The sequence below is a fragment of the Ylistrum balloti genome, unplaced genomic scaffold, assembly GCF_031769215.1.
Source record: "Ylistrum balloti isolate Yb309-2 unplaced genomic scaffold, AGI_CSIRO_Ybal_v1 Utg370416, whole genome shotgun sequence".
Taxonomy (NCBI): domain Eukaryota; kingdom Metazoa; phylum Mollusca; class Bivalvia; order Pectinida; family Pectinidae; genus Ylistrum; species Ylistrum balloti.
This window is the reverse complement of record NW_026782282.1, coordinates 212214-237569: the sequence shown is the minus strand read 5'-3', so window position 1 is coordinate 237569 and position 25356 is coordinate 212214. Positions and strand designations below refer to the sequence as shown.

General features: G+C 34.6%; 1 protein-coding gene across 1 annotated transcript in view; it reads right to left on the bottom strand.

Annotated features, from left to right (window-relative positions):
* Positions 1–25356, bottom strand: part of LOC132554521 (ankyrin-2-like) — a 189659-nt gene that overhangs the window by 68828 nt on the left and 95475 nt on the right. Inside the window, exons 30-43 of the mRNA XM_060218839.1 lie at positions 24609–24833; positions 17410–17564; positions 16801–17018; positions 15692–15896; positions 13587–13610; positions 12512–12608; positions 11926–12154; positions 11198–11528; positions 10824–11027; positions 10473–10601; positions 9741–9841; positions 4327–4408; positions 3290–3457; positions 1922–2065 (exon numbers count right to left, since the gene is read on the bottom strand). Coding sequence (XP_060074822.1) covers positions 1922–2065; positions 3290–3457; positions 4327–4408; positions 9741–9841; positions 10473–10601; positions 10824–11027; positions 11198–11528; positions 11926–12154; positions 12512–12608; positions 13587–13610; positions 15692–15896; positions 16801–17018; positions 17410–17564; positions 24609–24833 — 2312 coding nt within the window. The remainder of the gene's footprint in view (positions 1–1921; positions 2066–3289; positions 3458–4326; positions 4409–9740; positions 9842–10472; positions 10602–10823; positions 11028–11197; positions 11529–11925; positions 12155–12511; positions 12609–13586; positions 13611–15691; positions 15897–16800; positions 17019–17409; positions 17565–24608; positions 24834–25356) is intronic.

The window sequence follows — 25356 nt, the reverse complement described above, 5'->3', positions numbered from 1 at the left end:
CCTTACCAAATAATTTATGAGAAAATGCACTGTTACCACCAAAAAATTACTTTTAAATAATTCCTCCACTTCCTCAACAGAAATTTCAATTAAATCTGAACTGAAGACAAAGATATCCAACCATAATTGTTGTTTGTTTTTACAGAAAAAAAATAGACTAATGACAGCATTTCATATTATCTTATTCCAGACTTAATTTAATTTGAAAACTACAAAGATGTAAAATCATATTATCTTATTCCAGATTTATCTTAATTTTAAAACTACACAGCTGTAAATTCTTGATCCCAGAGTTATACAGATATTATTTCGTTTTTTCCTGATATTTTCTTTTTTTTTTCCCCTGATATTTTCTTTTTATCATGAAGACTTCCACAAGTTATCATTATTTCCACCTGAAAAAAAATGTTGTGAATGGACAGATTGTCTCCCTTGCATCCTACTATGGAACTAACACCATCCACAAGTCAAAAGAAACCAAACATATCTACTGACATACTAAACAACACAACATATAACCAATATTGAAACCACTTTCAAACCAAGTTTTTTCTCTCTCTTTTTTTTAACACATAAAAAAAATGAGACACAGACATAGTTTTATTTTAATCATATTCAAAACAACAATAAAGAAACAGACATTTAAAAACCTGTGATAGGTTCGACTAGAGATAACATAAAAAAAGATGACATAAAAAAAAGACATCAGAATTGATATACAATATAAATGCATAGGCAACACCTATATGACATTGAGAGGAAAACCAAGAAATACACTGAACATAACACGTACAAACATTCAAATGAATATTTACAGCAAGAAATGAAGAAAATACAGGAGAGAGGGAGCTTTGAGATTTAACCTCAACAATGAAGCTGTATAATCTACGACTGACATGAAATTTACAATTATTTATATATATCCTCTTATCATCAATTATCTCTGTACACAGAAAGTCATTTCATAAAGATGTCATTGTATATAGTTTGTGTTCATGTGTAAGGTGTTACTATATAGAGAAAATCTGACATCAAATATTAAGGATTCAAACTGTCTTTTAGCATGTGTCTCAAATTTATCAAACCAGAGGTGATATCACAACTTATGGTACTGGGTTATCATTATACATTATTACAAACATTCATATCAAATACTAGATTTTTTAAAAAAATAAATAAACTTTCCCCCATAATCATATCATAAATAAAACACAGTTATCAAAATTAAAATGTCAGTATTATACAAAATAAATTATCTGTATGATATATATAACTTAGCATTTTCGGTTAGTCTTTAGTGAGGCTAAATACTTTCATAAGATTTTCTGCTATATAATGTATTTCAATACATGTAGTTTTGTCTCAACAGAAAATAGAGAATATTTGTGTATCTGATTTCTCCAAAGATTTTAAGAAATATTGTTTTTAAATGATCTTGTACATATCTTTAAATTACAAAATTCATTAATGGATATTTTTTTTTTAATTCAAAAATTTTTTTTTTATTTTATTCCCAAATGGCAGTTTGATTGTGTAAATTTTCAAGTACTTATAAACATCATATACCAGAAATATATTGCTTAGAATTGCCCATATCCATATGATTAGAGAAAGTTATAAATGATAAAGGTTGCATAAAGTTAAGAATATTTGAGGGTTTATAAAGTTATAAAGATTTGAGGGTATGTAAAGTTATAAAGATTTGAGTGTATATAAAGTTATATAGATTTGAGGGTATATAAAGTTATAAAGATATTTAACCATGCCTGTTAGTAGATATTTTTTTTAAACGAGGTTTTCAACTTTTTATTACATGCATATTTATTAGAGAAAAAAGACCATTATTGGTTGTGTTACAGGTCGTGAGAATACACCACAATACCACGAATACAACAATAACAACCAGATCGTGCCGTAATACCTTGGCTTTGAGAAGCCGTTTGCTGCGGAGCAGATTGCTGACCAACTTCCTCTAGTTTAGAAAATAATTCGGAGACAGCGGCTTCACGATCATGACGATTGAGTGTAAACTCATCCTCCTGGATAGATTGCCTATCCTCTGTATCTGAAGTGTGCGGAGGTCAAATGATATCAACTCATAATCACATGATATCAGTTGTATCAAGTCACATGATATTAAAATAGTAAAGGTCACATATTGAAAATCACAAACAAAAAAGTAGAAAGTAGAGTATGCACTGAAACAAGGGAGGTAATCTAGCTTCATCTAAATCTGTAAATTAACTGAAAACAAAAAAATCACTAAAAATTAAATCAATTAATGCAAATCTTCTAGAAGAAAGTTTTATTGCCTACAGAAGCTGGAAAAAAGTTAAAGCAGTAGTATAAATATAGTGCAGAACAGAAAATTGCCTGGAGTTAAGTTTCTAATTCATTGGTTTTACAGAACTATACCTAAAATTTTATCTAGAAATCTTTGATAAATGTTATGTTTTTCTTATCACTGTACAGGATACATATACTCATGCATACAAAATAAACTTTTCTTTTTAAAGCTCTTTGTGAATCGATACAGGGTTAGGTAATAAGACAGCTGAGAGCTTGTGATCTATGTTAGTATACAATGCTACTTTTCTGTTAGTTCTGTGAACATTAGTAGGAAATATTTCTTTCCTTGCTAAAAACAAAAAGGTAAATAAAGATATTTCTAATTAGAATTTATCTTGAATGAAAACTATTATTTTCATTTTCAATATAGTCAGCTAAAGTTTCGGGACTCATGCAGAATTTTGCTTCATCACGAATTGAGGAATACCAAAACAATTCATAGAAAACAAAAAAACAGCAAAATACAAATAAAAAAATACCAGGTGATAAAAAATAGCAGCACGGGAAAGAATTTAACTGAATAAACACATCTTCTTAAAAGACAATAATTTTATTCTATCTTAACCGTGAGAAATTTTCTTTAGTTAACACAGTGTATTTATAAATAGGAGTTAGTTCGACCATTAAACATGGCATATCAGTTATTAGTTGGAAACAATTTAAGCCAAACCCTGTTCATAGTGACAATGGAAGAACACTTCGGTTATGCAAACAGCACAAATTTGACGAGGGTACATGAAATTACCAGTGAATCTAAGTTAGTGTGGTGAACATATGGAGGTGTATGTGGAGGTCGTTAGCCAGTGACATTCACAATATCCAGTAACCATATTGCCCCAGTTAGTGATACAAATTTAGAGGAATATTCCTTTATTAAAAGTCCTTGTATTAACATGCATTGAGAGGCATGCTTGACAAATGTGCTGATCAGGCATAATACCTTGTTCTTTCGTCTGTTGTTTGTCTTTTGCTTCAGCATATTTATCCATTTGTGAAATCAAATCGAAGAAGTCTTCCTCCTTGCTTTCGTGTTTTACTGCCTCTTTGGCGACACCCCTTCGGGAGTCAACCTCCATAATAATTTGGTCATCATCACCCTGTTCAGTATCTATACCGACAAAAAACCATCACCATATATCAGAAGGGGCTTCTTGATGGTAAACAATCCTCAATATATACTGCATATAGAATATGACAGCAGAATGGCCAAAATGGGTCTCGGGTAAAATGGACAATGAATGATGAATGACGAACGCAAGTTATTGCTATTTAGAAAAATCTTCAAAATTTTGAAACTTTCAAATAAGAAACAAGTGTTAAAATTTATTTGTCTTTTACCAAGAACTGCAAAAATGAAATGAGGATAAACATTTCCAGGTATACAGCCAACTTAAGGTTTTTTTTTTTTTTTTTTTTTGTTCAAAATTAAATCACCTGCCTTTATTAAAGATGATTGTATTTGATAATATATTCAGTTTCATTTGCACAAAAATACTTTATCCTGCATTAACTGCGAAGAGTTTATTTATGCTACTGTAACACTTGTTTGGATATTTTTTTAAGCTGTGCCTTACAACTTTGACACTTTTTATGTGTTGTATCTTTATGCAATCTGTTTTACCAAATCACGCCAGGACAAAAATGAGAATTTATGAGGCTAAAATAAAGGTGGGTCAAAATAATGAGAGGAATTGAGGATAAATGAAGATGAAATGGGATGAATGGGTACATGAAAAATGGGATCTAAATAATAATGAGATTGATAACTACTCATTATTTTACATCTAATTCAAATTTGATAATCCTGGTGACTACTGTCAGAGTAAATAGATACTAGTGTTCAGGACTACTGGTGCAGATATCTAAATCTAGCAGAAAAATCACACATAGATTGTATTGCTTCTTTCCAAATAAGCAGATAGGATTAGCTGTCCAAGAGACACACAAGTTTTCACACACTCATTGATAGATACACACCTTCCTCGCGTGCCTGTGGTGCCGACCTCTCTCCCACCGAACCAACATCACTACCAGATTCTTCTGCTACTGATTCTGATTCCTGTAAGAATACATAAATATTGACCAATCAGCATTGAGGTATAATGGCCAATCAAAAGGCTGTAACATGACCATAAGCCACCAAGAGTGGTAAATGGGGGACCACATTGTCAACTGAGCTGACTCTACAAATTGAAGAACCTGTATAGCATGTTAGTTTATTTATCAAATAAAGTATCTCCCGTTATCAATTGAACACTTCAGAATTAATTACCATAACCAGTATATGTGCATAGATTAATGTACAAAGTTTTTTTCAACTCTAACAGGAACCTTGCACTTAAGATTTCTACTTTCTATGACCGTTTTTTTCGTTTTTTGTTTTGTTTTTTTTTTTTCTTAAATATTTTTTCTTTGATTTAGGTAACTTATCTAAAAGTCATCACAAAAGACAGGTTTTCTGTTTTAATTAATCAGAAAATGTCACCACTATGGACATGCTTTTCACAATTACACCATTATACAGAAAAATCTACGTAAAAAAAAAGACCTGTCCAATACAAATATCTCCAGATCTTTATGCCAACTGTAAATTCCTGATATGCATTCACATTTATATAAAACAAATGCTGATTTCAAAATTTATCAAAGATTCCATGCTCTAGAACATTCATCTAGCTAGAAATTATTGTATCAACGTTTTCTTCAATGGATACAAGATATCTACAGAGAAAGCTAAATATTCAATTCCTAGCTGGCTTATCTGGAAACGCAACCACAACATATAAGTTCCGGGAATATGTGTCATCTGCACGACAAAATGTATTAAGTGACTTCAAACATCAACACACAAACCTGAAAAACAATCCTTGTCCCTATTTATGAATTGTCACAGAATTTGTTTTCCCCCTATTTAAGCTTTAGGAGGGAAATTATCCATTTGACCAGTCTTTTTGATAAACTTGTTAAAAAATCTGACTCTTTGCTAACGTTATATGCTATTTTTTTTTAGCAATTCCATTAAATTCTGTATATTGGGAAATTATCACCTCTGTTCAATTTTGCCATTTTTGTCCATGAACTGGGAATGAAAATTTAAATTTAGTCGAAAATTTCTTACAGTTGTATAAGATTTTAATATAATCTGGAGGGTGAAATGTTTGTGAGGTGAATTTGTATATAATGGTACAAGGACAGAAAGAGCCAGGGGTGAAAATATCTCAGTATGCAGAAGGTACATGTTGACAAATTATTACTGCAGTTAGCATCTAAATATTAAATGGATGAAGTTTGAAAATTGGTGGATTTATGGAGAAAAAGAAATCACATTTACACAAAATTAGTGTATTTACAAAGTAAAGAATTCAAAAGCAATTACTGATCGAAAAAAAGTAGAAGTTTACAATGTAAGAATTATAAAACAATAAAAAAAATGTGTATTTGGGTAGCTGTGAGTGAGGGTTAACTAATGTCAACAACCTGTATTTGGGAAGCTGTGAGTGAGGGTTAACTAATGTCAACAACCTGTATTTGGGTAGCTGTGAGTGAGGGTTAACTAATGTCAACAACCTGTATTTGGGTAGCTGTGAGTGTGGGTTAACTAATGTCAACAACCTGTATTTGGGTAGCTGTGAGTGAGGGTTAACTAATGTCAACAACCTGTATTTGGGTAGCTGTGAGTGTGGGTTAACTAATGTCAACAACCTGTATTTGGGTAGCTGTGAGTGTGGGTTAACTAATGTCAACAACCTGTATTTGGGTAGCTGTGAGTGTGGGTTAACTAATGTCAACAACCTGTATTTGGGTAGCTGTGAGTGTAGGTTAACTAATGTCAACAACCTGTATTTGGGTAGCTGTGAGTGAGGGTTAACTAATGTCAACAACCTGTATTTGGGTAGCTTTGAGTGAGGGTTAACTAATGTCAACAACCTGTATTTGGGTAGCTGTGAGTGTGGGTTAACTAATGTCAACAACCTGTATTTGGGTAGCTGTGAGTGTGGGTTAACTAATGTCAACAACCTGTATTTGGGTAGCTGTGAGTGTGGGTTAACTAATGTCAACAACCTGTATTTGGGTAGCTGTGAGTGTGCGTTAACTAATGTCAACAACCTGTATTTGGGTAGCTGTGAGTGAGGGTTAACTAATGTCAACAACCTGTATTTGGGTAGCTGTGAGTGTGGGTTAACTAATGTCAACAACCTGTATTTGGGTAGCTGTGAGTGTGGGTTAACTAATGTCAACAACCTGTATTTGGGTAGGTGTGTGTGAGGGTTGACTGATGTCTACCACATGTCTTTGGGTAGCTGTGTGTGAGGGTTGACTGATGTCTACCACATGTCTTTGGGTAGCTGTGTGTGAGGGTTGACTGATGTCTACCACATGTCTTTGGGTAGCTGTGTGTGAGGGTTGACTGATGTCTACCACATGTATTTGGGTAGCTGTGTGTGAGGGTTGACTGATGTCTACCACATGTCTTTGGGTAGCTGTGTGTGAGGGTTGACTGATGTCTTCCACATGTCTTTGGGTAGCTGTGTGTGAGGGTTGACTGATGTCTACCACATGTCTTTGGGTAGCTGTGTGTGAGGGTTGACTGATGTCTACCACATGTCTTTGGGTAGCTGTGTGTGAGGGTTGACTGATGTCTACCACATGTTTTTGGGTAGCTGTGTGTGAGGGTTGACTGATGTCTACCACATGTCTTTGGGTAGCTGTGTGTGAGGGTTGACTGATGTCTACCACATGTCTTTGGGTAGCTGTGTGTGAGGGTTGACTGATGTCTACCACATGTTTTTGGGTAGCTGTGTGTGAGGGTTGACTGATGTCTACCACATGTCTTTGGGTAGCTGTGTGTGAGGGTTGACTGATGTCTACCACATGTTTTTGGGTAGCTGTGTGTGAGGGTTGACTGATGTCTACCACATGTCTTTGGGTAGCTGTGTGTGAGGGTTGACTGATGTCTACCACATGTCTTTGGGTAGCTGTGTGTGAGGGTTGACTGATGTCTACCACATGTTTTTGGGTAGCTGTGTGTGAGGGTTGACTGATGTCTACCACATGTCTTTGGGTATGTGTGTGAGGGTTGACTCTTTTTGGGTAGCTGTGTGTGAGTGAGGGTTGTGACTGATGTCTACCACATGTCTTTGGGTAGCTGTGTGTGAGGGTTGACTGATGTCTACCACATGTTTTTGGGTAGCTGTGTGTGAGGGTTGACTGATGTCTACAACCTGTATTTGGGTAGCTGAGTGAGGGTTGACTGATGTCTACCACATGTTTTTGGGTAGCTGTGTGTGAGGGTTGACTGATGTCTACCACATGTTTTTGGGTAGCTGTGTGTGAGGGTTGACTGATGTCTACCACATGTCTTTGGGTAGCTGAGTGAGGGTTGACTGATGTCTACCACCTGTATTTGGGTAGCTGAGTGAGGGTTGACTGATGTCTACAACCTGTATTTGGGTAGCTGAGTGAGGGTTGACTGATGTCTACCACATGTCTTTGGGTAGCTGTGTGTGAGGGTTGACTGATGTCTACCACATGTTTTTGGGTAGCTGTGTGTGAGGGTTGACTGATGTCTACCACATGTTTTTGGGTAGCTGTGTGTGAGGGTTGACTGATGTCTACCACATGTCTTTCGCTAGTGTGGGTGAGGGCTGTTATAGGCTTATGTCTGGACTTTGGGTCAGAGGTTGTGTTGACACAGTAGATTTATATCATGTTTATACAAAAAGGAAGATTTTCTACAAAAACAGTGCATCTGACATTTGTGTAATCTACAGGATGGGAGTATTTAAGAAATGATGTTAAAGTACACCATGTGATTTTTAAATAAATCCTTTTGTGTGCAAGGTGGCATATTTCTATTTTTATAAAGTACACTTCTGAACATGAACAATGAATATTTTATCTTCATCATTTTTGTTTATTGCAGTTTAAACCATTTGACCAGAACTGGAAACAAGGATTGATCTAAGATGATTTAATCTACTTTTCGGTGAGCTAACATGCGCACATCCATCTGATAAAAAAAAAAGAGACAATTTTACCCACTATTAATTTCTGAATCATTCTATCTGTCACACAACTGTAGAATTCACACTGTTAAGATATGGTGTATCAAAATATCTGTGCTATTTATTTATGATAGACAGATGCATTACTCTATATTTGTGAGTCTTAATACATTACACTGGAGTCAAATCAGGTGCAAATATTAACACTATATGTTGCTAACTTTACTTCCTCTAATTTCATTCTGATAAAAAAATTGATTAATTGTTTCAATATATTTTGCTGTAAAGCAATGGCATTTGATACCTCTTGTGACAAAATCATGATCTGCAGAAGAACTTCCCTTTCATAGGATATCTCTCCTTCAAGATATATTAGTTCCAAAAAATACAATATCTCATTTTCTAAAATTGAATGGAAACTCAATAAAATGGTCTTCATAAATTTGGATTTGGATGAAATCCTTTTTGCATTTCCCCAAAAATTTTCAACTAAGCTATAGGTCTGAATAGTTTTCAAATGCTAATTTGAAATGAGGAAGTTCTTCTGCAGAGTATTAAAATTTACATGACACAAAAAAGGACTGAATACATGCTGGGGAAGTATGGGTACAGCAGCACTACAACCAGGTCAAATTGACCTAGTTCTCACCTGCCGAGCCTCAAGGTCATGGAGTAACTGCAATCCACATGCAAATGAGAGAGTTGGTATTAAGGGAAAAATCATAATAAATAAATGAAATTGTTTTACTACAGAAAATCATAACGAAATTAAATATTTGGATAATGGTTAATTAATTAAAAATAAACAAATAATCATTTTAACAAAATAACTACTTTGTTAGACCATTTCATTTCAACTGCAAAACAAAAACATAGGTTGCCAAATCCTGAAATACCCATGCCGATGTAATTCGAAATGAAGCTGAATGTGTTTTGGCAGTGTGTGTAATAAGAAAAGTCTTGCAGTTAAAATGAAATTATCAAGGGAATGTCTAAAACCAGTTTAAACCATGCATTTTATAACCTGTAGTGACTGAACAATCCAATGTAACAACCAAAGCATAATTTGTGCTGTGTACAGGATTTACGACAAGCATGAAAATATGTTATGATATACAATAACAAGTACATGAATTAAACATGAAGTGCCAACTAAAACTTTCATGCATGTAAATTTTCCGCAATATTTTTCACCAAAGTCAGTAATGAATTGTAAATGAAATTCAGATACAATTTTGTTTTATCCTTTCTTTCTGAAGAATGTCCGTCACATTCGGGACTAAAAATGGAACAAAAATTCTAGTCACCCACCTCTGAATACTAAACATATACAGCATTTATGTTTAGAATATTTTGCAAGCGTTGAATAATGACAATAGATATTACCTTGATGATGTCTTGTTCATCATACTGGACATCTAAAGACATGCCTCGTTTCATGGAGGAATCTCTAGAAATACCGACTTCTTCTGTAAAAGTGTCAAAACCTAAACGGGGGAAAAATAAACAGCCATGATCAAATATAGTGAAACTATTCTGCCATCACTAATCACTGTTTTTCCTTTACTTAATATCAACAGATTCAACATGGAATGACTTCATAAATCATTTTCAGAAATGTTTCCAGTGTGATTTGTACTTCATCCTGATGTAGATAAGCTTTAAACTTAATCTTCTGTTGTAATTTCTGGACAGCACCAACAGAAATTTAAAGATAAGTGTATTATGAAATAGATCATTATGAAAACACATCACCTGTTGACAGAAATTGATAAACAAATGTTACATATTATACACAATTTGACTGTAAGGCATTATTGTACATTGTTGTACAGTGTAGTTTTGTATAACATTCATGTATGTCACTATCTTAAGTTCTACTCTATGCACAAACAAAACATGATTTTCTTGTAAATTTTACCTGAAGAAGACATGTTTTGTTTTTTAATACACATCAACTTTTTTTATATGTAAAACTCTCTTCTATTGGTCAAAATTTCCACTTCCTGGATCAGATATATGGAATCACAGGATTGGCTGATTTTGAGCATCTTCTTTCTTTGTAAGACCATTTCTGATTGGTGGATAATTGATTCAGTGTGTCATGTAAAAGCTTACCTGATTGGTCCATAGCTACCCTAGCTGCTGCTGCCTCTACTTCATCTTCTACTGTTTCCACATTGTACATGCATTTTTTGACAACATCTTCTCTGTTTATCCTTGTTAAGGCTTTCTCTAATGCATTACCTGAAAAAGAAAATAGAAATTTGTAGAAGCAAGAATGTATCAAACCATAGTTCACTTTATTTTTACAATTTTCCTTTGTTAATTTTTTTTTTTTTTTGGGGGGGGGGGGGGGGGGTAATGGTAACACAAAAGAAAAAGAGAATTAATCTATTTCTATAGTATTCAATTTGAATTATGACACAGATTTTTTTTCTTTCTTTCTCTCTTTGATGACAATATTACCTGTAGCTTGTTCCTTATCCTTTGCTGCCCAAAGCTGGAGCATGGCAAGAGCCTGGTCATTGACAGTGTTGTAATCATTTTTTATTTGGTTTATCTCCCCTGACGTAAAGTCAAGTTGTTGAGCTAAGACAACCCAGTCACCCTTCAGCGTGTCAGCTACATCAGTCAGTTTGATCTGAGCCCGGCTTACAGTGTCTTCTATTACTATAAATGAAAGGAAACACATTTCTTAATTACAAAACTATACAAGTTTTTTGAAATATGAAAGTTTTCATAAATGATTGTAACCAGGAATTTACGACATATTTTTAAAACTACTCATAGCCACTGATATAGCCATTGCTTAACTTGACCAATGGTCAGAAACCACTCACCAATACCATACTCCTTGAGAAGAGAGGAGCGTTTGCGTAGCTCAAGGGCAGCATCCCCGTCCATTTCCATGGAACTAGAGGTGGACATGTCTGGGAGGGAGATATTCAAGTTACAGATGGGGGTCTGTGGCACTTCTCCACGAGCCACTTTAGGCTCCTTCATGAATGCAACACGTGCCGCTGGCTCCTGGTCCAGGTCACGGATGCGTACGGTACAGGGGAGTCGATTCTCTCGAAAGGCTTTGAAATCAACGTAGAGTTGGTCACCGGACTTGGTAATCGGGATGAGATTACCAGCCATCTCAACAAACTGCTGTCGGCCTTCTAACACCTAGAGGCACACAAATTCATTTGTAATGAAATTATTTCTTACTTGATGCATAACAGGCGCTATTCTGTCTTTTCAAAATACAGAGGTATCTGCTCTTGTTAACAGATATTGGTTGTCATGTTATCAGTTTGCATGGGAAATTATGTCATTTTCTCACAAATTTATGAAGGCACTCTCTCTCACAAACGATGTTGTAACAATCAATAACTGCTCACAAGAGCAGATAACTCTGTAATGCACAAAGACATAATTTTCAAGATGAAATGCCTTAAAAAGCCAACACAACTTTAGAAAAAATACTTTTATCAAGATGTACTTTTCAAACTCACTGTGCTCAAATTTGTTATTCATTAGCAAAGTCTAATTAATTTGTTAGGTGCAATATTCAAATATTTACCTCTACGTCTCGACTCCGTGCTACCTCTACGAAATGCTCTTGTTTTTCAAGAGTCTTGTCAATCTTGTCATCCGTCATACAGAACATGCGAAGCTTGCCTTCCTGTTCACCTGTGCGTTTGGCAAACACAACAAAGCGTGCCATATAAGGAACGACTACTGCCTCTCGGTAAAGCTCAGTAGCCATCCTTGTTGCATCAGAATAGTTCTGACAATCCATCAACCAAAATCTGTCAACAACAACAAGTGACGTGTTAATATATCAAATGCTGATCACTAGATTCTAGACTCCAATACAAAGGCTGCATAAGTTATAATCTTACAATCCTGAACAGTGTAACAACAGGCACAATAGTTAACATAATCTACATTTAAAATTTTTTGAAATTCAAAGATTTGTCTTTGCTCTTCCCTTTCAAATAATTTTTCAAACAAAATATTCCGTAATTTTAAATATTGTGATTTTGATGTTAAACTACTGACCTGATCAATAAATTAGACAGGTATCTTAACAAACATTAATACCTTTAATTACTTGAAGATAACTGAAAAATTGACCATAATTAATGATCTGTGAATCTACCCACCTTCCTGAAACTCTAGTAGTGAAGGAAACGCAGTCATTGACAAGTTTGAGTTGCGTCTGCTCTGTCAAGTCATCCCAAATGGCCACATCTGTCCCCTCTACAATCCAAAACAATATCATTTGTCAAGACAACTTTACAGCGAACAGAACTTCATTCTTCTTTTTTCTTTGATAAATACACATATACAGCAGATTTGGACATTAAATTTTGATACAATTAAACAAATTTTTAAAAAGTTCATGGCTTTGATATCCTTTGGAAAAACACTATATTTGAAATCTGATACACTGTCTTTATATGGTAATACCCTCATCAACATCTAATTGAATTGTCATATATTACTATTTCGTTGTTCTGTAATAAGCCCATCTACCAAGTTAAATCTGTAATGGGCATGTAGGAGAGTAATTACAGTTGTCAAAATGTCAAAATTCATGAATATCATTATAGAATTCAATCCAAAATATTTAACAACGGATTAGAAATATTTTTTTAAAGCAGGATAAGATTGGTCCCGGTCAAAACACAGTGTCATATAAATGATGTTAAATATGTTTCAATTAGAGAAATCGTCATTATAATAATAAAACTATTTACACATTGTCTACAAAATCAAACTTCATGTTTAAATATTTCATCAAGGAAATCATATTGTTGTGCCATTATAGCAAATCAGACAACTTGAGAATGAAATTTTTACTCAACAACTAAAGAGCAGCGTTTTTGTCAATCCGTTAACGAGCAAGGAAATCATAATACACAAAGCATATTTAACCAGTAAAAATATCATACAAAGCTAGGAATAAATATGCCCGCAATTGAAAATATTCTATTTTACAACTCCATCTTACAAGTTATGTTTCCATGAGGAATCTAATTCTAAAAGAGAAATGACCGACAAACAAATAAATTTATACTTTCCATGTTTGTGAATGTCAGTTTTATTTTAGTATTTACACAGAATACAACGGAGCAGACAGTCACAAAACAATATCAGGGACGAAGACATATTTACATGTGTACACGGAGGCAGACAAATTCAACGTAAACATGGTTTTAAATTTGCCCTTTTTACCTTTGTTTAAAGAGTTGTTCGAGCCTATGGTAAGCATAAAGAGAAGAAAAACAGATTGTGAAAGCAAGAGAAAACACAATGTGAGATTATAAACATAGCGGGTGCACGCTGACATTCGAGCTTTTTTTTCTCCACAAATTGAAGGAAACTCTATTTTTTCAATCAAGATTTACACTTACCATCAGAATCTTCACAAAAACACTACTATCCTACACAAGAACATAATTTCAATTTGATAATTAATAAAACATGTTATCACCAGTTCAGTTGACGAAGCAAATTAGAAAGTTACATATCTTTAATATAGTGATTTTACTGCGTGAGTGCAGCAATATCAACGTCTGTTGGGATTTTCATATTTCGTTTGCAAAATAATATTTTTTTTCGAGAATCTGAGAAAGAAATCTAGCACCTTTTTATCTCAAATTAGTAAGGATTTTCATCAGCACCATTGAATATTGCAGAAAATTCAGAAATTAGTCTTGTGCTTCAAGTCCTAGGTCTTTCTTAAAGAATTTAAATGTGTGTATGAATGAATGACAAATTATATATATATGATGAAAATATGTTTATAGGTATGGAAGTAAAATACTATTTGATGAAAATCAAATTACAAAATGTAGAGATTTAAAATATTTTCGTGGTACTATCTATCCTACTACACTACTAATCTTTGTGCAAGTATCTAACTACAAAAAATAAAAAATATTGAAACGTGACCAAATACCTCTGCTAGGTGAAAAATCAAGTGCAACTATCTGCTTTTTCCACTTCTGGTAAAGAACCATTTAGGATTTAAACATGATTTTCTACAGGTAAGGATTTGGTGAGATCACATTACCACAGTGTCTGTGAGAATCATGCTCATGACATCTGATAACTAATTTACATAGTGGGAATGAAAATAGATTTCATTTGTATGATCTTCGACAATTTTTGGAAAAACATCAGATTAGATTACGGAGGCAACTTCAATAAATTTAAAATGTATTTTTTTTTGTTTCTGTTTTGTTAATTTTTTTTTTTTTTTTTTTTCTCATATAATATTTGATTACATTCAGAAACACTAAATATGTGGAATGGAAATCGAGTGATGCAATTAATTTTGTATGTTTACTTGGAAGGATACAACATATTTACATAAATTAACTAACACAGCTGAATAAATGGCGCAAAAAAAATTGAACATAACTAAATCTTAATTCTAGAAGGACCTAATTTGATGTTATCATGAAAATATGAGCATAATATACCATGCAGGACCGCAGGCAAGATAACAATGCAGTTTTGTTATGTATGAGTGTTCTTGAGCAGCTGTCAGTTTAAAATTGTCATCATAATTCTAATTCACTGAAAATGAACATTTCTGTCCGACAAAATTTAAAAATACCCAAATAAAATGTGAAAATAGATAGGCAAGATTTTACCCGGGAAATGTCTTCTGTTATGTGAAAATCATTTGCTTCCACTGATCCTGAGATGTGAATACTGTTAACAATTTTTGGTGTATAAAATTTCAGTGAATAATTGGACATTGTTTTTTAAAAATTTCATTGCAAATTGTTTAATATTCTTATATTGCAAAGACAAACAGAATCTTTCACATTACATTTTAGTTTTCGTGTAGATGTTTTCACATAACACCAGAATGCAATGTTTTTAATGATTTTGCATAACAAAATTCAGACTAAAGTGTGACCTGAAATATTTCATGAATGTGCACGGAGCATAAAGCTTTAAAAGATAATATGAAGACAGACAAACACCGAGGATTGTCATGCAATAAAAGCAAGTAGCTATGATGATATTGCTTAATCACTGAAACTACTCATAGGCAGGGAGGGAGCCATCTTGAACGGATCAAGGGAAGTGGGTCCAGGGGTAAAGGGGATTCAGAAATCCCAACAAAATATTTCTACTTTTTCAGTGCAAATTCAACACAGATTCAGTCACCAAACAACAAGACCACAAACTGAAGCGTTGTTTAAAAGTCTACTACTATATCTACATATTTACAAAACAAAGCGAGGAAGATTTATCTCCCTTGAAATGCTATACATAAAACTATGCTGGTAGATGGCGTTGTCTCAGTGACATATCCTTACCAGAGATACTGTAGAGTACTCGAAGACTTGGCAGGTCATCACGATGTGGGTTTATCATTCCTTTTTGTTGTGCTTTCGGGACTGGGATCGTCAAGGTGATGGTCTTGTGAAATTTACGTCGCCTTGGTTCCACAGTCACTATTGGACTGACGGCCACACGGTTGCCAAGCAGCTTGGCAACAAGGTCAGGGCTGATTGGCTGTGCCTGGTGAGTGATTGACATTTTGCAGGAGTTATTGGTTTCAATTTCCAGCGATTTGTACTTATGATATAGATATTTCTTCAGAGCATTTTGCAAATAAATACAATAGCCAATGAAACAGAACGAAAAAATCAGAAGACAGAACTTCACAGAAAAGTAACGTAGGGTGGCGTAAGATTGGCTGATAATGTTGCTGAGTGGGCTATTATTAACACTAAATGGAGAGCTACCAAACACCAAGACAGACCAACACACTAGAAGCAAAGAAAATAGAGTGCATAAATGTAGAGGGGAGGTCATCATTCTATATACAGTTGCTTTAAAAAATGTCGGTTTGAAATTCCACTAGCCTCACAATAGGCCCGGCTGGCTAAAAATGAAAGAGAAATAAAACCAGCTCACACAACAGCCTTACCTTTCATAATCCATGAGATCACACAGATTCATTTTTAATAATCACAAAATCTGACAAAATTTGATGGGCGTGTTAGTTCACACACCAAAATGTAAATAATGCCATCTTTGCCAACCCTATCACTTTAATTTAAATAGCAATTTATCCACAGAAGAAGTAAACAGTTTTGCAATAAAAACAAATAAACAAACTAAAAACAGAGCAAGAGAAAAAGGAGAGAGAGAGAAAAGTACATAATATGGAATGATAGTAGACAGTTGATGAATTCATGGCTTTTATTATTCCAAATAAGTATATCAAATTCATTCACTATTACAAAATTATTTTGAATGATTGAGCTATTTACATACAATTTTGTTGATATAAAGAATGCAACAATATTGAAACATAGATACCCAAGTAAATTTAACTGAAAAATTGTTCAAAAGCTGTAGCGCTGACAATAGGTCGGAGATAGAAGTATATATAAGGATGATTGTTAACTAGATGTACCTGTAATCCGACACGAATTTTCTTAGTGAGAGCGCCCTCAGGGAAAACTGCTTGAACCTGAGGCACAACTGTGGAGCTGATCACTCCACCTTCTTCTCCTACGCTCTGTCGTTCCTCTCGAACCCTTGTTACCAGTGCAAAGTAGCGAGGGAAGTCATCTGTCAGAATACGTGTGATACGCTTGTTTGCCAAGTCATCCTCATGTTCCAGGTCTGAAAAAAGTCATTTTGATACACCATTACACATTAACAAAATATCTCAATGTTTACAAACCGGTATTGTTAGCTGAGCCCGACACCACAACCAAGCAGTGTCCAAACATTCACAACCATATTTACTGCTTTGTTAGAATTCTTTTACCAATTACAGTTCAACAATTTGAATCTTTAAGTAAGAGTTTTGAAAGAAAAATAAACTTTCCCTTTTTCAAAAATTTGCTAATAAAAACAATTTTCTTACAGATATTATCAACATTAGTGACTTGCTCTTAACCCCTCTAAACATTTATTACATATTTGGATCAAACAAAGACCAGACCAGAGTTTAATCTCTTCAGGTTCACCTCCTCCTAAAGGAGTTACCTCCCTTAGTAGCCTCAGATGACCCTACCTTCCAGACTCTCATTCAAAGCCTTGTTGACAGCATCATCTGTTGCCAGGATCGGGTGCTCTTCCCATTTCTCTCCATTGTCACTCCTCAGAATCTTGATCTCGCGTTCCTTTCCTCTCAGTGAAGCAAAGTGTGGGATCTCGATGACAATGCGCCTGTAATACATGATATAATATAATATAATAATATAATATATAATATAATATAAGATATAATATAATATATATTAACATCATTGATTTATATTTCTGCTGAATATCAATAGATATGGGCTGGCTTATTACTAGTAATGGGCTTATTTACAGATAAATATGGCTCAATACATGCTATTTTTGGCTAACTCCATAGTATTCAGATCTTACCCCAGTTATATATATGATATGATAGGGCTGGGTCATTTCTGTAACACTTTAAAACTTTCAGATACAAACTAAGTATGGTTTGAAGCCTCAACAAAATTTGTTTTCATCATGACACTCTTCTTTTTATCCTGCAGTAGCCCCAGATGGCCAATATTCTGCCTCACAAGTGTGGACTTATCTTTGACAATTAGTGTAGTAATATTTGTTTTCAGTTCTATTAAACTACAATAATTACTGGTGGGCTTGCTGTGATTCAGCATGGTAATAGGATGACATATGTGTCAAAAAGTACCACTCTGTGTGTAGAGAATGCCTGTGTATATGATAGAACTGTGAAACAGCCTCCTCATCTGGCTGCCATCATTACTGGCCCACACCCTGTACACACATACCAATGACTCTGGTCACAATGACACAACAATAATTAGATATGAATTATTACGGTGTGGCGTGGCCGTACACACAGTATCACATCTTAATAAACAGTTTCCATATCCCAACATACTATCTTAATATTTCTGTGAATTTTATACCCCCATCTCCCATGGTGAGCCCCCATCCATAGCCAAGGAGATAATTGCTTTTCTGATCATTCCAGCTGGTTTTCATGACCCCCAGGAAGATGGCCTGGTCTATCACTATCTCTTCTTTCCACTCAAAGTTCATTAGCACACGACTACACTTCCAACTTTACACCATACAACTTAGCCATATGCCTCCCTCTTAATTTCATTAAAACAAAGTTTTGTATCCCCAATAGCCCTGAGAAAATATTTCAACTGAAATCCAAAGTTAATAGTCCTTTTTGATACCTGTTGTACACTCATTTAGAGATTCAAGGGAACTGAGGTGGCTTCAAAGACATCTTTCAACACAGGTTTTTATAACACAGAGATGACCTGCCTAGACAGGTATTTGTTATATGCAGATGACCTGTATAGACAGGTGACCTTTATGTAGAGTTGAATTGAGTTGTTTAACATTCAGATTAAAACCCAGTGGTCTTTAAAGGAAAGTATTTGTTATATATAGATGACCTTTATAGACAGGTATTTGTTATATATTGATGACCTTTATAGACAGGTATTTTCTATACACCCATGACATTTAATGATAGGTAATTTAGGTAAAGATGATCTTTACCAATAGGTGTTTGTTATACAGGGTGTAATAGAGGTCATTATTTAACCCAATGCCTCCCCTGGGAATCGAACCCAGGACCTCTCATTTACTAGTCTCATGCTCAACTGATCGAGCTAAATAGGTGAGTGGTATATTGCAGCTAGCATTTACCATGGTTACGAACTCTCCCTTTAGGAAAGAATTTATCCTTCCATGTGTAAAAACATTGTCTGTGGAGCAATGCTAAGTATTATTACAGAGGCCCTATATGGGCACCAATTTAAAACAGGTCATTACTTAATTCAATACTCTGCACTAGGATTCGAACCTGGGACCTCTGGTTTACAAGTTTGACACTCCAACGAGGGTGCTCAAGACAGGTTCTCTCTAGCTGAGCGGTATACAGCAGCTAGTATTTACCAGGATTACACAGGTATGGCCATTATAGACAGGTATGTGCTATACAAAGATGGTCTATATAGACAGGTTTTTATGACAAATACATTTCACCTTTATAAAGAGGCACTAGTTTGAGATAATTGTGACCTCTATAGACAGGTATCTGTTCAATGCATGACCTAAGGGTCATGTACTCTTGTATTTTGTCTTTCTCACATTTAAACAAGAATTGTTGTATCATACCCATAACAGAATATTAAACTTAAACCAGAAATATCACCTCATTTCCTGTTATGTCAGTCTCTAAGAGGAAAGAGATTAGTCAAAATAGGTCAATTTTCAGCAATGGTTTTGTCTGCCTTGAAGTGTATCTCGAGTGTTGGGCGGCAGGGTCAGCAGAATTTTAAACACGAGGATCTCCATTGGTAAGATAATGTGTTGACTTAAAGTGACATCCATGGATATTTATCCAACACTTCACACAGATCTTATTTCAGATTTCCTCAATGTTTTTTCCTTTTTGAATTAAGTTATTCTAAAACCCACTGACAAATATGTATTTTTTAAAAAAAATTTCTAAAATAGAAAAATAGGGATTATTGGTTTTAAATTTTAATTATCTATAATTAAAAGAGACAGTTTACTGTGTAGTTTCATAATATTTATATCCTATGAATACCTGGAAAATTACAAAAAGTACAAAAGACAGATTATTTGTAATCCACACCAACGTCTAGAATTTTATTTGATGGGTGTAAGTCAATCTGTGTCACTTGAGTGTGTTGTTTCCTGCCGACGCAATATTGTACAGGAAGTACAAATATCTGACAGCAATTCTCATGAGCTTGGTCATTAAAGATATGCAGTATTTTTCCTAATGTCTGCCCCCTATTAAATCCCCCTTGCGTTGTTAAACTAAATCATTTTAAATTTCCCTTTTGCAATTCACCAAGATTACCTTTGAAAAATCCTTTGCTTTGTTAAACCTACTAAATTGTTTGGCAAGTGTGAACATAAAACACAGTTTAGCACCAAATGTTCATACATGCAAATATTGATGTTTTCATCTAATTCATGTCAAATGCTATCAATGTAAACATATATTTACTTCAAAAGTGAACCTGAATAGAAATGAAATAGACATATGTGATAAATTTCCTGTGAAAACAAATTCATAATTGATGTTTTTTGAAATATGCAAAACATGGGGAAGATCGTTCATATGGCTCCCTTCAGTTGCAAACTTTAATTTATACAAATACGTGATACTTTGAAGCATTACTTAAATGTTGCTTAAGCTTTTTCTACAATTTTCTTCAATAAACATGAAATAAACAACAGCTTTCTCTGTAATTACAAAAAATGACTGGCTTTGACACACAAACTTTATTTTGGTCTAAAAACCTGTTTGTCACTCATTTTGTTTCTGAAGAATTTACGTACTGACAATAACTGTAAAGTAATCTATTTAAACTATCAGCCTGGTCTGTTTTTCCAAAATATCTGATGTTGATCTTCAATTACTTTAAATGGATATCATTTACTATCGTTCTTTGATCCCTGGAAATATTGTCATGTTAAACAAAGACTACAATATATATACAATGACTCAAACCAGTCTATAATAGGCAAGTTCTGCTAATGACTGTGTTACTTCTTATTTCTGAAACTCATCAGAAATTACACATGGCAGAGATGACCCTATGAAATAATGAGTTAACCTCGATACACCTTTTGCCACTATTTACATGCTAAAAGATTAATTAAACCACATTGTAAACAAACTCTAAGCATTGTCAGCTTACTCTGGGTAAATATCTATTTTTGTAAATGATGAAAATCAGGCCCCACTTATATAAAACATCTCAACTTGAGATTTCCTCAAGTTGAGATTTTCCTCAGCTAATATCTCCTTGAAAATATCTTGTATGAAAATTCCTCAAGGAATTTCAGGACATCCTAGCCGATGACTTCCTCCTGTTCCTTGAGAAAATTTTATACAAGCCGTTTTTGAGGAGATATTAGCTGAGGAAAATCTCGACTTGAGGAAATCTCAAGTTGACATGTTTTATACAAGTGGGGCCTGGTGTACTTGCCCCATATGATAATCTGGAATATTTGAGAACCTTTCCACGTTTTAATTTATTTTGTCTTAAACAAACTTTGCTTTACCGAACCCGATGAAATTTTATCAAAGAGAAAAATAGAGAAAGAATATTTCTATTGTAAAAGCAAATAAGATCATACAAGACATATTGTATATCCGGGTATATTCAGATATGAAACAAAGCCAAAACATTTTATTTTTTACAAGATTCATCTAACAATGAGACCGATTCATTGAAAGAAATTGAAAGTGAACTTTAATATGTACCACTAACACGGACAAAGAAATCATACATGTACATTGTATATCCAACAAGCCATTAAATGTAAAACCCTTTCTGAAGCTGATCTAACAATGCATCTCATTCAATTTAAAGAAACTGACATTTATGGTTTTTTTTTTTCATTTCTTAGTCAGACTTTAGAAAACTGTGTGTAAATATCATTTGACACAGAATATGGTTGGAAGACTTTCAACTAAAATCGGAAAAGTCTCGAATGTACTCACTTTTCTTCAAAAAGTTTCCATGATTAAATGTGAAAAGGTACAGTAACTTGTCATACCAAGTTTCTTTGTTGGTTTTCTCAAAGTTCTTCCATTCTATCACAAGAGCTGTATATGTTTTTTTCATTTCTCCTACACACTGATTGGTCAAAGCAACTCTCATATGTCTAAATATACTATATTTATATGACGAAACATTGATGATGATGATGATGATGATGATGATTATTATGATGATGATGATGGTGATGATGATTATGATGATGATAATGATGATGATGATGATGATGATGGTGATGGTTAACCATCTCCTTGACTCTTCCCGTTACCAGACGTTGTCCCCCCAATGTTATAACAAAACAGACCATGAAGTAAAAGTCCAAAATGAAGTCAAACATCTTATGGGTTGAAACAACAATCCAGTAACCTGTGCTGCAATTTTAGACCAATCAGAACACAGATTGTTGCTGTATAAATAAACAATCATTGACCTGAGAAGGACATATCATCGTCCAAAAGTTCATAAATACTCGTATTCACCTCCAAAACAGGTTAATAATTCAATATTATATTCCCTTCTAGTAATATTGAGGAAAAACAGCATACATTTTAAACATGTTTGATTAGTCATTAAATTTGGATTTACTGTTTGGTAATTTTATGACTGAATTGGTTCAGTTAAAGAACTTTACCTATCAAAGATGAAATAAATTCTATCAAATGAAATGTATTTATGAATGGAAACAGTCCATCCACCATCTGCCAAAGTGAAATATATTCTCAGAAAAGGAACTGTCAATGAAGTGAAATGTATATTCCACACACTAGATTAGGTCTATTCTGTACTCTAGATGTCCCTGGCTGCCAGTTGACATTCTGTATAAAGATATTTGACTGACAAGTGTTGTAACACTGATACACATAACAGTCACCCATAGCCATGTTCCCTTCTGTAATTTATATCACAGTCTGCAGTCACTGATAACCTACTGACAAACTATGGTGGGTGACCTACACCAGCTGGGGTGCACTTACAATCAATCAAATCTAATTTCTACATGTAATATATCCTGCCTGAAAAATGCCTTATCATGTGGGGACAGTGACAGAACACATCTGATGACAAATGGTGGTTTTGGTTAACCTTCCTGTCCTGCATTCTCCCATCATCTGATAGGTTTAGGTGATTTCTTATATACGAACCCAAAACCAGTTTCCCCACCCAAACAATCCAATTCGACCCAAATACCTCCGTGTTACATTTAATTCCACCTCTTAATTCAATCTTCCATCCAATTACACCTCTCCTTTCAATCTAACATTCAATTCCATCCCTCCCCTCCATCTACCACCCAATTGCACACCTCCCCTTCATCTACCACCCTATTTCACCCTCACCTCCATATTCTATCCAATTCAATCCCTTTTCTCCATCTACCATCTCTTTGCACCCATCCATCTATCATCATACCCTTCAATCTAACATTCCATTCATCCCCACCCCTAAATCTGTCAAAAGTGTACTGATCAATACTCATTTCGTTTTGGCACTATAATCACAAATTGAAGACAACTAATTTCAAAACATAACCTTTAAAACCTAATTAGTGTCCTGCATCCATTCCATCCACTTAAATACAAAAAATGTTCACAACACACATGTTCCTACTCTCATCCTTTGTCTCAACATTTACCTTTGCCCAACTTCCAATTTTTACAGCTTAAAATAACACTGTCAACACCATTCACAGTTAACTGGGTGGAACAAGACGATGTACTTGTTCGAGAAGATTTTTTTCCCTAGTTTGCATGTTTCAAACTATTATCTCTTAATCTTGTATGTAAACACCGGTCGCCTGACACGAAATCCTTGTACACATAAAGAAAATTTGGTTACTTCCTCAAAAATAATGTCTTCTGACTGGTAGTATCAGTTTACATTAATTGATGGTTTTTGTGTGGAACACTTCAACAGCTTTTCATGATTCCATTCTTAATAAGACACACACATGCTTTCCTATGTGACATATGATTGAATATTATGACAGGTCTGTCTATTCTGACCCCTGATTATCACAGAAACTGGTTTGAATGATATTTTCCGCGAACAAACCTGTCTAATATGACCCCATTCTCTCAAAAATCTTCTCTAATCCGACAGCAAACAAATTCTTATCAATGAAGATAATGAAACCCTGTGAGTTGTCACATCACACCAGCTAATGTAAACAGTTGTTTTGTCTATGTTTCCACATTATCTGTTTTTCAACAGGCTTCAGTATAGACTCACTGGTCAGATTAGACAGGTTTAGTTATAGGCCACCCTTGTAGCCCTAGGCTCCATTTGTACAGTATAATCAAGAATTCTATATCTTAACTACCCAGTAAAACTATGTGGTATTTTTTTCACTGGCACATCTTCATCTATTTTAATATGTTTTTAGTAAAAGGTGTCCCCCACCCCCATCCCCAAAAGGAAAAAAAAAATAATGAATTTATTTGGCAACGAAACCTTGCCTGGAAATGAATCCACCAACATTTCTTAAGCATTTCATTAGAAATTCCAGCAAATGCATAGTCACAACCCTTAAATAAGCCTGCTGCTCTATTTCAGTCAAGGAAGTGCTGACCTCTTGGGCTTATTAAGAAACAAATCTGGTATTTAGGTTCAAATTATTCGGCTTTTTGAATGGAATTGTACTCACCCTAGGAACTTTGTAGCTACAGGTCCCATCTCCAAGATCCTGGCGGCCAGGGCTTCACCTTCATTTAGGGGAAGTGGGTGCATCAGTTTGTCCTTCTTGATCAGGCGACAGGTGACACGGGTGGGCATGGATGCTTTTCTAGGGGGGATGATGATCCGGACCCCAGAGTGTCGACGCCCCCTCATGGCACCCCCACGGGCATCCACCATAAAGCTGATGAGGAAACTGTTGGTGACAAGAACCATGGCGAAAAATAGTTAGAAAACTTCAACAAAAATATATACCAAGTGGATCTCCAAGAAACTGAAAAAGAAATGGAAAAATTCTTTTGGGTCTCCCTGCTTAGTTCATCTAGCTCTGCTAGAATCTATCTTAAGACTAAATTTCCTGTGATAAGTTGTTTCTGGAATTGGCAGTCAGTACATTCTTCTTTACGCAAGACTTAAAACTTTTCCTCAGAAATATAAATTCAAAGCATTACTAGAGCAAAATGATATGCTTTCATGTTCCGTAGACTTGAGGTCTGATACAGATGGTGAGATAGCTGGTCCAAATCTAGTTATAGTGCCACTATTATGTTTATATCTAACTGCAGTTTTGGGTGGGGTGAAACAGGAGGGGAGAAGTTTATCATAACACAGGGAGGGAACATGCGGGTCTAGATTCAGCAAACCTCATGTCGTAGATGTGAAAGTATCTAGTTTCCTGCTGCAAGGCAACACAAACTCCACTCTGAATCTTGATATAG